The 16,108-nt window shown below is 41.5% G+C and overlaps 1 protein-coding gene across 1 annotated transcript in view; it reads left to right on the plus strand.

The window, feature by feature from the left end:
• LOC310942139 (AT-rich interactive domain-containing protein 1B-like) overlaps nucleotides 1-16,108 on the plus strand; it is a gene marked incomplete at both ends in the record, with an annotated part of 189,328 nt that overhangs the window by 41,662 nt on the left and 131,558 nt on the right. The window contains one exon of the mRNA XM_083907446.1: nucleotides 6,340-6,561. Coding sequence (XP_083763572.1) covers nucleotides 6,340-6,561 — 222 coding nt within the window. The remainder of the gene's footprint in view (nucleotides 1-6,339; nucleotides 6,562-16,108) is intronic.

Here is a 16,108-nt window from a genome sequence, read left to right on the forward strand (position 1 = left end):
TGCAGCGCCTTGGCGTGCGCCTGTCACGCCTGTCACTATGCGACTGTGTCAAGGTGGTGGCTCTGTTTAGCACTCTGTTTGGCTGAGCACATCTGTCACTCAAAAAAAAAAGGGGGGGCGACCTGCGGTTCCGGTCGCACAGCCAGCCGTGTCACCACCTTCAACGGAATTATGAAAATCCCCGTCTATTGCTCATTGGCCCATTTGAATTACAAGCAGCGCCCCTGTTCCGTGCGAGGTTTTCAAACGGCTGATTTAAGGCGTGCACGCTCAATGCACGCACACACACGCGCGTCAGGATCAGCCAGGCTATTTATTCCCTCCATTTGCAGAGCAGGAAAGATATTGTCTGCTTCTTTTATACGACTCTTGTTTTGATAGATTTTTGATTGAGTTCTTTGCAGTGTTTGTGTCTTTATATCTTAATATGCCCGCCAAGGCTTTTGTTTTCATCACACTGTTTGTGCAGTTTATGGTGAATTATTTGCTTCACAGGACGTCTATTCTGTGTCATCTCTCCCTACAGCACTTCACATCTGTTGTCATTTCATTACAGACATTTATTTGACACAGTGTGCCTGCCAAGACACTTTGGATAAATCACACTGTTATTTTGTCTGCCTCCAACACCTGAGTGGAAGGAAAAAGGCAGAAAATGGTTTTTATTTTCCCACTTCCAGCAGTTATTTTTATTGGTATAAGCAACAACACAGCAAGTCTGTTTGCGACTAAGCATATACTCAGTCAAAGAGAATCAGGTTTCACAAAGCTGCTGTGTACTTAGTCGGTACAGTACGGTCATATACAGTCAGCCCCAGTGAGCAAACAGAAGCTGCGTTTGAATGGCTCTTTCTTTCCCTCCCAAAACCGCCGTGACAGGCTGCTACATGCTAGACCTCCGAGTGTGTCTGCTATCGCTGTGCTTGTTGGACTGACTGGCAGTAGTTTCTGTTTCCTTTTTTTCCCGTTTGTCTGTGTGTCTGGATGTGAAGTTTGCTTTCCCGGTTACCTGTCCACGTGCTCGCAATTCTGTCAGTGTCCTCTTGAGTTTCCAAAGAGACGAGTTAAGGGCAGCTTGATATGTATACCCTGTAGCGAAGGTTGTTGTGGTCAAAGACTTGGGGATGACGGGGTCCTCGTTTCCGTCCTGGCCTCATCCCGTTCGCTGGTGGCAGAAGAAAGTAGTAGTAGCCTCGAAACTGGATCTGGATCCTGCAACCTCCACCGGAGGGTCGCTGGGCGTGCCGTGCCTATCTCAGCTGACATAGGGCGATAGGCGGGGTACACCCTGGACAGTTTCGCCAGTCCATTGCAGGGTGATGGGATGTATGATAATAATCATAATAATAGTAGTAGTAGCCTCAAAACTGGATCTGGATCCTGCAACCCGCAAGATTCAGATACCGGTACCACATCTTTGAGGCTTTTTTCCATGAGGCCCTTTTTCCATGACTATATTTAAATGTACAGTGTATACAGAGGCTATAAGAGTGTCTTATATCCTTATAAGTAATATGTAAATTTCACCAATTATATAAACACACTGAGCAAAAAGTACTCAAAATGTTAAATATCGGATTGAATTTGTGAAATTTGGAAATTTGTCACAGTTCAAAGTTAACTTGGCTCGTTTTTATGCACAAAAGGAAAAGAAAAACACTCTATTTTGCGATATAAAGTGAATCATAACTTTGACTCAACAACACCTAAGACGGGGAAAAAAAAGCCTGAATACATGACCTATAAACACACACCCCCAGGATGTCCATATAAGGAGTTGTGCACGATTTCCCACTGCAAATTACCATGGGTGCACCTGCGGCACAGGTCTGAATGTGTTCACACAGTGCTGATAATTCCTATCAGCTCCACAGCTCTCATGTCACTTGGCGACATTCCCGCTGCGCTGCAGAGGAAGTGATTTGTTTTTCGTCAAAGACGGGCAGAGGCAACGGCAACAATGCACTCAAACATTCACAAAGAAGCTCCAACAAAAAGTTGGAAAAGAAGTCAAATTCTGCCGCTCCTGACACCTGTGCTGCCGATTTTATTTCACAGAGCCCATTTTCAGATGAAGGACATGAAGACCAAACAGAGGCCGAAAAATAGCATCATCATGTCCATTCAGCTCACTCCTCGTTTGCCATAATCCTTAGACTTCTGCAAACAACAGGATGATGACTATGTTGTGTGGTATGTGACTCTGCAGTGAAGTCGCTGTGCCATGTCACTTTTTATATTCAACCAAAATGACTCACATCCTATTTTCTGCTGTCGTTGAACAGTGTTTATATAAAAGAAAGACGAGCCGTGTATGTACCAAATTAGATAAGGAAGTTCATTTAAAAGTCATCGTCATCCACACGACTGAACATATTAGCCACTTTTTTCTAGCGCAGGCGGGAACGTTTTCATTTACCCGGGATTTTTTAAAAGAAACAAACAAACTTGGCACGTTTCCACTGAAAAAACTTTTTCCCGATAGAAGCACCTACTCTAGGGCTGAGGTTCTTGGTCACACTAATGGTTCCAGTAAGAACCATTTTGATCTAGAGAACCCTTTAAAACCCCTTTCCTGAATAGAGGGTTTAAAAAGGGTTCCACCTTTATTAAAAGGTTCTGCCTGGAGCCACATGGTTATACTTTTATTTCTAAGAGTGTATAAGGACTTTTCAGATTACAAGGAACTTGAGGCTGTGTGCTGAAGAACGCTGATTGGTGCAACTTGGTGACTTAGCGCGCTATCTTTAGCGAGTACTCAGACCCGTCTCGCAACTCTTTTTCCCCCCAAAAAAAAAGCGACTAGGGACAAATCGTGCGACGTTTTCTGGTATCATTTGAGAGTTTTATCGGTCTTAAAGACCCAAGTATACCAAATTAGAATATGATGCTAATTGCGTCATTGTCGCACAGGTTTTGGATTGGGTGCGTGTTGACAGCGCATGCACGAACTGAATCTCCGCCCCCACCAGTAGGTGGAGTATTGAGCCCCGCTCACCAAGCAGCAAAAAAAAACATTTCGACAAACAAAAGAAGTAGTCGCCAACGATAGTCATCCGAGCCTCGACCTGGTTGACCCACGAACCGACAGATACTCCGACTCCCCCTGCTGGACGGGCCGTTAAGCTGCCAGCCGCTCGAACCAGTCATCTCCGAGGGGAGCTGAAGCATCTTTTTCTTCTTCTTTTGTAGAAATGCGTTCTATTCCCTACATCTATACTTGTACCGCCACCCGATGGTGAGGTGATATTCCACAGGACCATCCGTGTGAGTTCTCCAGGGTCGTTTTTAGTTGTAATCGTAAGCCAACGTGTCATGGCTGTGGAAGTGGCTAAACTAAATCATTAATGACACGTCTTAACGCAGTTTTTTTTTAATTTTACCCACTTGAAAATCCAGGAACTGTCGTGTACCATGACATAATACAAGAAGGCTTACACATTGATTTTGTACCCATCAAGTCACTCACATCCTCATCCTCACAGACAGCAAAGAGACACAGCAGAAGTAACACCAGTGCGTTCTCGCTGTGGTTTCACAGCTACTCTGTGTCCCCGGTGTATTTTTTTTATTTTATTTTTTATTTAAATCTCAGTAACTCAAATGAACAGTTTTCAAGAAGACGGAAACCAGTGTAGTTTATTATTTATACATTAGCTTTTCTTGCTTCTCTTGGTTATTTATAGCACCAAGAAGATGTTTGGGAACAATCCTTTGTCGAAGCTTTTTTTGTGTGTCTCTCTTTCTTTCTCTCTGCTGTCATCCGTTTATTCCTCTGTCTGTCCTCCGCCGTGTCTGTCTGTCCGCCCGTCATTTTTATTTGTCTCAGAGAAGAAACCCACCCACGGTTGTCTGGTCTTGATCTCCATGGCGACCTAATCCGTACCAATCCCACAACAGTAGTGTTCCAGTTGAGACCCAGTGTGTTACACCAGCCTGCCATCACTGATCACTAGATAGAGTTGCTTTTGTTTTATCGGCGCGGCTTTCATCCACATCTAATGATGTGTGTGTGTGTGTACTTGTATTTGCTGCCTCTTTAGGACCTTTTCTGGCGTAATCACTGACCTTGTCAGGACCAGTCGACCAAAAACCTGGTCCTAATGTGTCCCAACGGTCATTTCTGAGAGACTGCTTAAGTTTACGCTTTGAATTTGAATTGAGGTTAGGTTACGGTTTCGCTTTGTTTCGGCTGCCAAATGAATGGAAATCAACGCAGTGTCCTTAGAAGAATAGCTGTGCAAACCTGTGTGTGTGTGTGTGTGTGTGTGTGTGTGTGTGAGCGAGAGAGCATTTGTTTGTGTTTCTGACTTTAACGAATCCCCATACACAGACAACTTTCTGTTACACCTTAAAAAGAGTTGTTTTTGTGTAAAGGGTAAGAGTTAGCATTAGGTTTGGGACTAATTTGATACTTTTTTATTTGGGTTTCAGAGTTTTTAGAGCTTTTCTGGTTTTCCAGCTTCTCAAATGCGAGTATTTACTGGTTCTGTTCGCTCCATTTGACAAAGAAAACCATTAAAAGTGAAAGATTTTGTGTTTTGGACAAAACGAGACATCTGAGAACATCATCATTTCAAGGTTTGGGCAAAACCAATCAACAGTTTTCAACCTTTCACGGACCAAACTAATTAAATGAATACTAATATATTTATTTGTGATGGTTAAGATGCATTTTATAGCTGTAAAATGTGTGTGTTGTCCTCATGGTGGGGTGTCAGGTTATAAGGTTAGGTTTGGCGTAAGCTTGTCCAAAAGTATGGGAGTCAATGCAGTGTCCTAAGAAGAATAGCTATGCAAACCAGTGTGTGTGTGTCACCGGTCATAATGAATCTAGTGGTGCTGTTGGCATGAGCAGGGTCATGCTATTAACCTCTCTGCCAGCGAGACTGAACTAACCCTGTCTGTCTGTCTCATCAGCCTAATGACACACTCTCACAGTCACACACACACACACACATACTTCACACCACACAGACCTGTCCTTTCTAATCAAATTTCCATTGAAGTGAAAAGTCTTCTACATTGTCCACTCATCTCTATTCACAGTCAAAAAGCTTCCTCCAGTGAAGAGGGAACTCTTTTTTTTTAACCACCCACTCAAATAAAGTTACATTTCCTCTCCAGCCACATCAAATTTCACTATATTCTACACCAGGCACCAGTTTCCGCAAGGTTTTTTTTTTTTTAATGAATTATGAGTTTTCCCTCATCTCAGTAAAGTTACAACTCTGGTCGTGTGCGTGCTTCGTCTGATGAGTCCATCGTGCAGCGGTTGCATCACGTTGGATTCTCCCCCCTGTAACGGCGTCATTAGAGGCATAAATCACTCCCGAGTTTAGGAGACGTTTTACTTTGCAGAGCCTGCCAAGGAAGATTTAAAGGGACATTTTCAAAGTTTAGACCTCCAGGCAAACGCGACAGGAGTTGGACTGTGCGAGCTTTTTTTTTGCACGACGAGACCCAAATTGCAGCCTGTGTGTGCGTGCGTTTAATGAGTTTGTGGCAGCGCTGTTGGCCGCCGCTGAATGAAGGAAGCAGCGTGACATGATGGGGGGGGGGGAGAAAATATGACAAGGAGAATGCCGTCATATTTGCCTCTCCAGCAGTCATAAAATGTTATTTAATAGTCTTTTGAGTGAGGAAAACCCCAGCCTTCGGAGGAAATCCTTGGAGGAGTGAGGAGCACCTGGTGCTGTCTGTAGTCATAACAAATGACAAGAAGGGATTAAGAATACATTTGTATTGGTGCCAGCTTGTTACACGCACTCCGTGTTCACATTCTCTCCCATAACCGCTATGTAATACAGTGCTGGCTTCGCCCTTGTAACTTTGGGCTTTTTTAACTGCACTGGTCTGGAATGCTCCGGCTCGTCCATGTGTCCCTCATTTGCGTTACGGCCTGGGATGCGCCTGTAGTAATATCCAGCACACCTCATCCCATCTGTGAGCTGACCGAGATGGATAATGGAGAGAGGGAGTGTGCGTTTGGCAAGCCTAGAGGACATAAAGTTAGAGGTTTTCTGCAGTGTGAGTTCATTAGGCAGAGGACTGCTGGGAGACCTGGTGTCAGCCTGGTCTGAGCTAAATTAAGAGCTTTAGTTGTCCTGTAGGCTCATGTGGGATGTTTCTGTTTTTATTGTCCACTCCTTCCTGAAGGATTGTGGACTAAGAGTACACTTAGTCACCTGGCACCTGCTGTGATGGCCTACTAATTTTACCCCGCTGCCTCGTCTCCATAGCGGCGTTGTTAATTCACTGGTAAAAATACTTCAACCTCGGAACCTTGCTGAATATCTCTCCTCACTAATCAAATCAATGTGTGATTGGTGGTTTCAGCAGGTGGCACCGTATGGCCAGCAGGTGATGGGGGGCTACAGCCAGCAGCAGCAGCAGCAGCAGCAGCAGCAGCAGCAGCAGCAGCAGCAGCAGCAGCAGCAGCAGCAGCAGCAGCAGCAGGCAGGGCAGCAGGGAACACCTCCATACTTCAGCCCCCCTCAGCAGACGCCTCCAGGCCCCAGAGAGAGCCCCTACATCCAGCCTCGACCACCTCCACAACAGGTACAGTCACATTTAAGCAAAGTCACTGAAGCTTAAAGCCATCTTTATGTGCCATAAGCACAATAAATATATCAACTATGGAGGATACATAGATGTCATGAATACGCAACTTATATGGACGTCCTGTCTCTTATAGGTCACATATTCAGGCTTTTAAAAAAAAAAGGCAAAATGCTCTGTTTTCTAAGGGTTAATCCTTTCTGTCGTGTAGAAATAAGAGCAGAAATCATAAAGGCTAAACTGTGTGTTTGTGGGTGATAATGATAAACAAAAGTGTGTGTTTGTCCAACATATCCTGCTCTCTGGATCCCATTATTCTCTTACATAATTCATGAGTTACTTAAGGTAAATCTCACACTGTTTCTGTACCTTCTCTTATTCCCCCTCCTCCCCTTTCTAGAACCATTAAGCTAAAACAGTTTTTTTTTAACTAATTAATTGCAGAATTTTACATCTTTTCATCTGAATAGTGAAGCTTGTAATAACTGACGTTTCAAAATGTACAATCACAGAATGAATGGAGAATAAACATAAAGGAAGCGCATTTAAACTCAAAAGAAACGGTCGCTCAATGGCGTCTTTACACTAAATGCACTTGAGCCATCAAGGCCATAAAAAATGTGAGGAAGGAAATAATTTATTGCGTGCACTTGTATATTTATATGGTGCCACGCTTTCTGTTTTACTCACAGTGCAAACCATAATATTTCCAGCTGTGGTGCTCAAGTAATTCAGTCATTACATACAGAAGGCCAGTGGTCTCATGTAAGAGCGCTGACCCACGTTTGTCGGAGAATTTTCATCTTCAAGGGCAATTGTCTCAGTTTAGCATCGTCTTTAATGTATGTAAAAAAAATATATATATATATTTGTAACTAGGGGTGGGAAGCGCACGGTGATACGTGGTCCAAGATACCAATATGGCACAATACCTGGTCCTTGATGCCAATAATAGCACAGTACCTGGTCCATGATGCCAGTAATGATTTAACAATACCTGGTCCACGATACCAATTATACCACAATACCTGGTCCACGAAACCAATAACATTGCGATACCTGGTCCACAATACCAATAATATCATGATACCTGATCCAAGATACCAATAATGTCAGGATACCTGGTCCACGATACCAATAATATCACAATACCAATAATGTGACAATACCTGGTCCAGGATGCCAATAATATCACGATACCTGGTCCACGAAACCAATAATATTGCAATACCTGGTCCAAGATACCAATAATGTTACGATACCTGGTCCAAGATACCAATATTGTGACAATACCTGGTCCAGGATACCAATAATATCACAATGCCTGGTCCACGAAACCAATAATATTGTGATACCTGGTCCACGATACCAATAATGTTACGATACCTGGTCCACGATACCAATATTGTGACGATACCTGGTCCACGATACCAATTATATCACAATACCTGGTCCATAAACCCAATAATATCACGATACCTATGCCACGATACCAATTATATCACAGTACCTGGTCCACGAACCCAATAATCTCGCGATACCTGGTCCACGATACCAATAATATCACAATACCTGGACCATGATACCAATAATATCACAGTACCAGGTCCACGATACCTGGTCCACGATACCATACCTAACATAAAACTTAGTAAGTAAAAGGCTGGAAAATAAAAAGCATACATTGCATTTGAATGCATCACAAGTTCAGACACTGGATATAGTGTATTGTACATTTGCATGGCATGCAAGCCCGCCAGTGCAAGCCAAATCCTCAGCACAACAGAGCGCCTGTTCTGCAGATATGGATCGAGACTTTGTCTTGCCAAGTTTCATCATGATGTTCTGTGGTGTTTTCCACTGGGAGGCCGCATTCAAGCAGTTATTTTTCAGCTAAGTGAAGGCTGCCCATGTGTTTCCCATCCAGTCTGCAGTCACAGCGTGGAGCGATCCTGGCTAACAGCTCTGCCCCGGATCCTAACAGAGCAGAACAAAACAGAGCAGCCTTGAGAACAGGACAAGACGGGAAAGATTACAGCAGAACTGGACAGGAAAGGATAGATCAGATAGAAAAGGGGAGAGGGAGAGGAGAGGACGGGAGGAGTCAGACGAGGGAAGTCGGGGGGCCACCCGAGCCAGTCTGCACGATCGCTATCACTTCATCAATATTGATTATATTACTTCACATCAAGTTGTCACACACAGGATTAAAACGTGGGATGTGGAGCCTGCAGCAGAGGAGCGTAGTCGAGTAAAGAATACAATATTTTTGCACTGGCTTGAAATCTTATTAGAAATCATAACTCTGTTCCTTTTAAATTTTAACATAAGAGAGCAAAATAGACCCTTTTTTTTAACTGTTACCAACCTTTATTTAACATATTTAAATCTGACATACTTCTATTATTGTTGACCAGTATGTTCCCTTGCTTTCTACACCTTAAAAACGGGTTGACCTGTTAAAGACTCATATGTCACTACTACACTATTATTATAGCACTAAACATTTCATACGGTACAGAGCGGAGTGATCACATAAAACAGCAGCCGACTTTAGCAGCCTGTATCCACGCTGCCGGCTCACACGCGGCGAGCTGAACAGAACATAACTGTTAGTGAATAGTACACAGAAGCTTTTCTGTCACATTTAAAGAAACCAGGCACCATGCAGGGACCGGCACAGGGCAGCATGAACAGCATTTCCTCACCCTCCCCTTTCTCAGAAGTCGAAATCCACAATTAGTCGTTCACAAATTTGCGAACAGACTTATTTAGCATCAGCAGAAGTGGATGCTATTTGGCAGTGGTGTGGTTCCATCCGTTGACGTGGATATACTGTGATTACCGAGGTGTAGTTAAACCTTCCTTTACACAGCCTTGACTATTGAGCACTTTAAGACACATAGCCGAGCAAAAGAGCCGTTGTGAACACAAAAGCAGGGCTGTCAAAAAAAAAAAAGGGAAATCGTTAGTCTTAACGTAGTAATTTTCATAGTGAGTGAACATTTAAGCCAGCATGCCTTTTGTCTCCTGTGCTTGTTTTCTCACTTAACACACACACACACACACACACACACACACACACACACACACAGACTGTGCAGCACACTGAACAAACGTTATTCATTCTAACCGCGAGCGCCTGAGATCCATGGCCACGCTGACATTTGGTGACAGTAATGGTGTGTTTTCATCATCGCCGATGATGTCGCCGCAATTGACTCACACTGACATTTATACAACAGGTAGCGCGGCCCCCGTCGCACCATGATTGGCCAAAGCAAACCCCCCCCCCCACCCTCCTTTCACCTGTGCCTGATCGCAGCGTCGGTTGCCATGCCAACCGCTGCTAGTGACCAGGGAGCCCCCCTGTTTTTCCCTTCTGTTTGTCATTGTTATGCATGCGCGCCACTTTAAGCGGGGAAAATGGTTCAATCAGCACACATGCTTGTTAACGCTGCATAAAAGCCACAGTGCGTTCAGCAGCCACAGCATCAATGCCGCGTCCTGCTGTCTTTACCTATAATCAAGAAATCCTTCCTATGTGTCGGAGCTATAAAGCATATTTATGTCCCAGGAACACAGCAGGCAGTATGTCGACACCTCCTCCTGATTCCTGTCTGCTCACTATCAGACCACAGGCTCAACTAAATCCATTCTTTTTTTCCCGTCTGCTAATAAGCTCCCTGCTCACATACTTTTACATTTATGCTACATTCTTACATTTCGACTTTTAGTGGCAGGGGGGGGAGGGACGAGCTTGGAACAGGAAACCTGGCATTTAATGAACAAGGATCTGCCTCCCCACCAGTGGTCTAATTCATCTGAAACTTTTCAGGGCTTGATATATATATGTGTGTATATGTGTGTGTGTGTATCTAGTGTCCATGTATATATGCATATATATATATGTATATGTGCATATATATATGTATATGTGCATATATATGTGCATATATATATATATATATATATATATATATATATATATATATATATATATATATATATATATATATATATATATATATATATATATATATATATATATGTATGTATGTATGTATGTATGTATATATATATATATATATATATATGCATGTATGTGCATATATATATATATTTGCATATATGTGCATATAAATATATATGCATATATGTGCATATTTATATATGCATATATGTGCATATATATATATGCGCATATATGTGCATATATATATGCGCATATATGTGCATATATATATGCATATATATATGTGCATATATATATATGTGCATATATATATATATGCATATATATATGTGCATATATATATATATGCATATATGTGCATATGTGCATATATGTGCATATATATATATATGCATATATGTGCATATGTGCATATATGTGCATATATATATATATATATGCATATATATATGTGCATATATATATATATGCATATATGTGCATATATACATATACATGTGTATATATGTCTATATACGTATATATGTATACACATATATACACATATGTCTGCATATATATTTGTATATATATATACATATACACATATATACATATATGTGTATATGTATATATATGTGTATATATACATATACACATTTATATATATGCACACCTGTGTGTGCATATATGTATATATATGTATGATATGCATATATATATGTATGCTTGTGTATATATAGTGTGTGTATATATATATATATATATATATATATATAAGGTGTGGTTGATGATGACTAAATGTCTTTGGTTTTTAAAATATAGAAATGTCTTGCACCATTTCCATCCTGCAAAACAAATCCAAGCCAGAGGTCCACTCACTTGATATTAGTGAAGTATGTTTAAATAATTACTCAGAAATGCTGCATATTGATCATTAAAAACATGACATTTTGCACATAACAAAAACAAGTCTGCGGTGGCATTAGGAGAAAGTTAATTGTCCATTGATTGAGTGCGAGAGGAAAATAAATATCAGGAAAAACACTGGAGTAAATCTAAATAACAAAGGAGACCAAGTCTCTGTCTTTGATTTTTGATTCAAGAATAAATATGTTTGCTAAATCGCACATACACGGTGCACTCGGCCAAGTTTGCAAATAGAAGATTTGGTGCTTTTTCAGCTCAGCCCTGTTTTGTTTTCTTCCTCCTGCTCCTCTGTTCTTGGGGAGCGTGTGCATCTCCACTGTCAGTTTTTGTAAACGTGTGTCTGTGTGTAAACTAATCAGCGGAGTGTGTGCAGCTGCAATTCTGAGCCGCGAAAAGGTCAAACCGTGACCTTTGTCTGTGAATCTGGGCTGAAATGAGACATGATGTGAGCTGCACGCTATGGATTACGCACACACACACACACACGTGCGTGCACAGTGGCGAGCGCACGCCAGATTAGGATGTCATTGTGCTTGTGACCCTTGTTTTTTGACCCCACATTACTCTGAGAAATCCAAGCTGAAAAGTTCTTTATTTCGCTCGTCCCGCAAACCCTCCGCAGTTCCTTTGGCCACTCCACTCCCATTAACCCCAGCCAGAGGACATCCTCCAGTTGATGGAACCATTCCAGCTGCCTTTGACACGGAATTTGCTCCGCAACCGACTGCTATTAGTTGGTTTTGTCACAAATCGAAGTGAAAATGCCGTCTTTTCTTTGAGTCTATTGCACCACTGTGACCTCATCTGATTGCGAGGAGGAGAGCGGGCTAAAAAGACATTTCTAAGACATCAAGGCTGATGCGATGAAAAGGCTGATGATGTAAAAAAGAAAAAATATAGATATTAAAAGAGAATTCACGTCGGGGGAGAAGATGGTTTTTGAAAAAATATTTCATGTGGGTGGTTTGCTGTTTTTTTGAGTGCTGTGGGTGTTTGAGAACACCAGATATTTTTGTATTGACGACTTCTGAGAGTTTTAACTCAGTACCTGTATCATTCTTGATCCTGTGTTTTATTGGTTGGATGCTGTGTTTAATCCATTTGATGTGTCACTCTTGGAAAAGTGACATTTGAATCTCAATGACGCTCTTTACCTGGTTTAATGTACCTTGTCCCAACCGGGGCTCGAATCCGGGTCTTCTTGCTGCTATTTTGATCATCGATTATTCGGTTTGAAGATATTTTTTTAATGATTAGAGGTGCCATATGTACGAATGTGGCCAAAAACGGTTACTACATTCAAATTCAAAATACAGAGGTCTTTTAGGTTTCGTTTTTTGACGTAACTGGCAACCCCGTGGTTGCTCCGCAGCTGAGACTCCACTGACTGCAATCATCGGTAGGTGGCGCCACATGCCAAAAACATAATTTCAAAACATAAACATGATTTGCAGTCTGCAAAAAAATGTTTTAATGCAAATATTTTGGCTGTGCTGTTGTTGTTGGTGAGTTCAGTTTGTTATATGATCATTATTCCTGAGTCTCTGTGACATATAAGGAGGATTTTGTGGCCAGTTGCTTTAGATTTATTTCATAATGCACCTTTAAAACAAGATTTCTGATCGTTTTAGCTTCTTAAAGCTAGCTAGCTTCTTAGCTTCTTGTCTTAGCTTCATTTCTTTGCTCCGTATGACAAAGAAATCATTATAAGTGAGTCATTTTCATTCTAAAACGTCATCATTTCCATCATTTTTTGACATTTTGGTTTAGAAGAATTGTTGCGTTTCAGTTATTGTAGCCCAGAAAGAACAAACCTTTTGCCCTTTTCCTGTTTCCTGCAGGCCACCGTAGTTTCTCCTACAGGCCTGTAAATGACGATGTAAGTGGATGGTTATTCACTTGGCTTGAATCTACAACCTCGCTAATAAAAGAACCTCTTTAAAAAAAACAAAAGTACACACTAAGGCTTTAAAGTGACTTCCTCTCGTCTAGTAAGTCTATTTTTAACAGATGCTATAAATATCATGACACTAATGCTTTTCGGTGTGATTGTTTCCTTTAATTACAGCCTATAAGACAAAGTTACTATTAAAAGGAGGGGGTGAAATCTTGCACAACAGATGAAGTGCGTGATATTTTCTTACAGTCTTAATACTTTTTTTTCCTTTTTTTTACCTCATAAAAGCGGGAAACCAGAGAGTAGTTACTTTTATAGTAGTACAGATTAGTATTTGAAGAATTTGGAGATGATTTTTTTATGGCGTGTTTGCTTTATTGTATACACTGGAGTGTGAAGACATGGGGGGGTGGTGGTGAGAGCGCGATGATAGGAAGCTAGCGTTGGCCGCCCGCCAGACTCAAACTCGTAATGTTGTGAGAACATGGCGCGGCTTTGATCGAATATTCCACGCAACATCCACTTTTACTGAGGAAACTTTATTCAATTTATGTTTAGAGAGAAATTAGATGTAATAGAATATAACTTTGGCATTTAGTAAAAAAAAAAGTACAAGCTGCGTGATAAATATGCCACCGAGTGGTATTTGGGTGAAGTCCTCTCTTGAAGAAGGAAGTCATTCCCCTTGACATTTAGTTTCAATAGTAAAAAAAAATAAAACACTACTCTTTCCCCAGTGAAACTGATCTCACTGGTCGTTTCCTCAATTGGCCTTAACTACTTCCTCTTCCTGTCCGAGAGTAGGCCCAGGGGAGCGGCGCTGAGGGCGTAGAGGAGCTCTCGCCTGATTGTAGGAGACAAGCTCATTTCACTGGGACGCTGCCTGCCTGCCTGCATGAGGACGGGGATTCATTATTTCAGTGACGCCGCTTAGCGATGCTCGTATAGCGCCACGTGGAAATGACACAAAATACTGTTTGGTTTTTGAAAAGACAGTTATTATGTGAAGTATTATATCATGAGTTACCTTACGTTTAACCCCTTTAAGGTACGCACCAAGGAAAGGCATTTTTTTTTTATTATTTTATAACGTGAAATTAAACCCTACAGTATTTCAGATACAGGCCTCTACCAAACGGTTGAGATGTCTGTTCATAATAAACCTGGTTTGCATAATTCATAAAGTACAACATTCAGAACAAGTCACATTAAGTGTCGGTGAGTTCAGCTTGATGCGTTTTTCAATGAGATGAGTGACTTAAAGTGTGGCCGCCCAAATGGTTGAGTAGTACCTAAAGAAACTCTTATCAGGCTCTTGTCAGGTTGTCCCAGGTTGTTTTACTGGACAGCGATGTTCTAAATATTATATATTCTCCAGTTTCCTCCCACATGTCCAAAAACCTGACCCCTTTTTACCCAAATTAAATGACAATCTCTGCAATTACAAGCTCTACATGAATTATCTTGGTTATCAAACTAATGAAGGATTGGCCGACATCTGGGATCGGCACCAGCAACCCCCCCGCGCGAACCTCATGTCGATTATAAAGCAGTATAGATGATGAATGAATTATTTTTGACGGAACAGTTTCAGCACAATCTCTGTGGCTTTTGTTTTGATTACCAGACTGAAGTGACTCATCGTTTCCGTTGGATCAATTCAATTCTGTTTTTCCAAATCAGATCTGTGTCACTTCAGTATGCGGTCCTCGATCAGATATACACTATTATTTGATATGAGGCGATGCAATGAGTGACAGCGGAGTTTGTTTACATCATATTTATTCTGCTTCAATACCTCTCATAACACGACTCTGTCTGTTGTTGTTGATGATGACGCATGCAAAAAAAAAGTATTAGTGTACAACTTTGCATGTGTGACACTTGCAGTAATAATGTTCAATCAGATTGAACAATGCAGCTGGTGATCTGAGTGTAGACTATGTAGCGGTTGCATGATTCTCCAGAGCAGTTGTCAAGGAGGCGTAAATAATAGTGCTGGGCGCTAACACGCATGATGCGTTACCATGGCGACTGACCGGAAAAAGACTCCGGTGACGTCATGTTTACATGCCGCGGCGCCGGAGTCCAGGCACCGTTTACCAGTTAGCTCTGTTAGCTGTGTTAGCTCCTTTAGCGCCCTTAGCGGGCCTACAGTTGAACTATGTGTACCTGTGTACTGTTTTAAAGTTTAGCGTTCCTTTAGAGACTCATTAAAACAATCGGGAGTCACGTAAACAGGCGAACGCGCATCTTTTTCTGGTTAACGCGTTTTTCTTGGCACGGTGATTTCTCATCGCACGGATCTGTGCATGCAGGTCCATCTATTGTAATTTGAATAATACACAACTCCTTATATGGACATCCTGTGTGATGTGTGTGTGTTATAGTTGTGATTCATTCATCATGATAAAAAGTAACAATAGTTGTGCAGAAGTCACAAAATAACCGTTTTCTTGTCTTTTTATTCATAAAAAAGTGAACTTCGAACCAGGACGTATGTCCAAATTTCACACATTCATTTTAAAAATGCACTTTTTGCTCAGGTTGTGCTGGGAAAAAAAAGCATATAAGACACTATATTGCACCTACTGTATTGTTTAAGCATAGTAATGGAAAATAGCGGCCAAAATGCTCTGTGGTCTGTAATGTAAATGTACTAAATTTTATACACAACTTTAACTTTTGCTAATTGCAGTGTGTCCTATTTCCTGTCTGTCACCCATCTCTGTATGAGTGGCTGCATCAGCAGCAGGCCCTCAGCC

Source organism: Microchirus variegatus (genome assembly GCF_963457635.1).
Source record: "Microchirus variegatus genome assembly, chromosome: 21".
NCBI lineage: Eukaryota > Metazoa > Chordata > Actinopteri > Pleuronectiformes > Soleidae > Microchirus > Microchirus variegatus.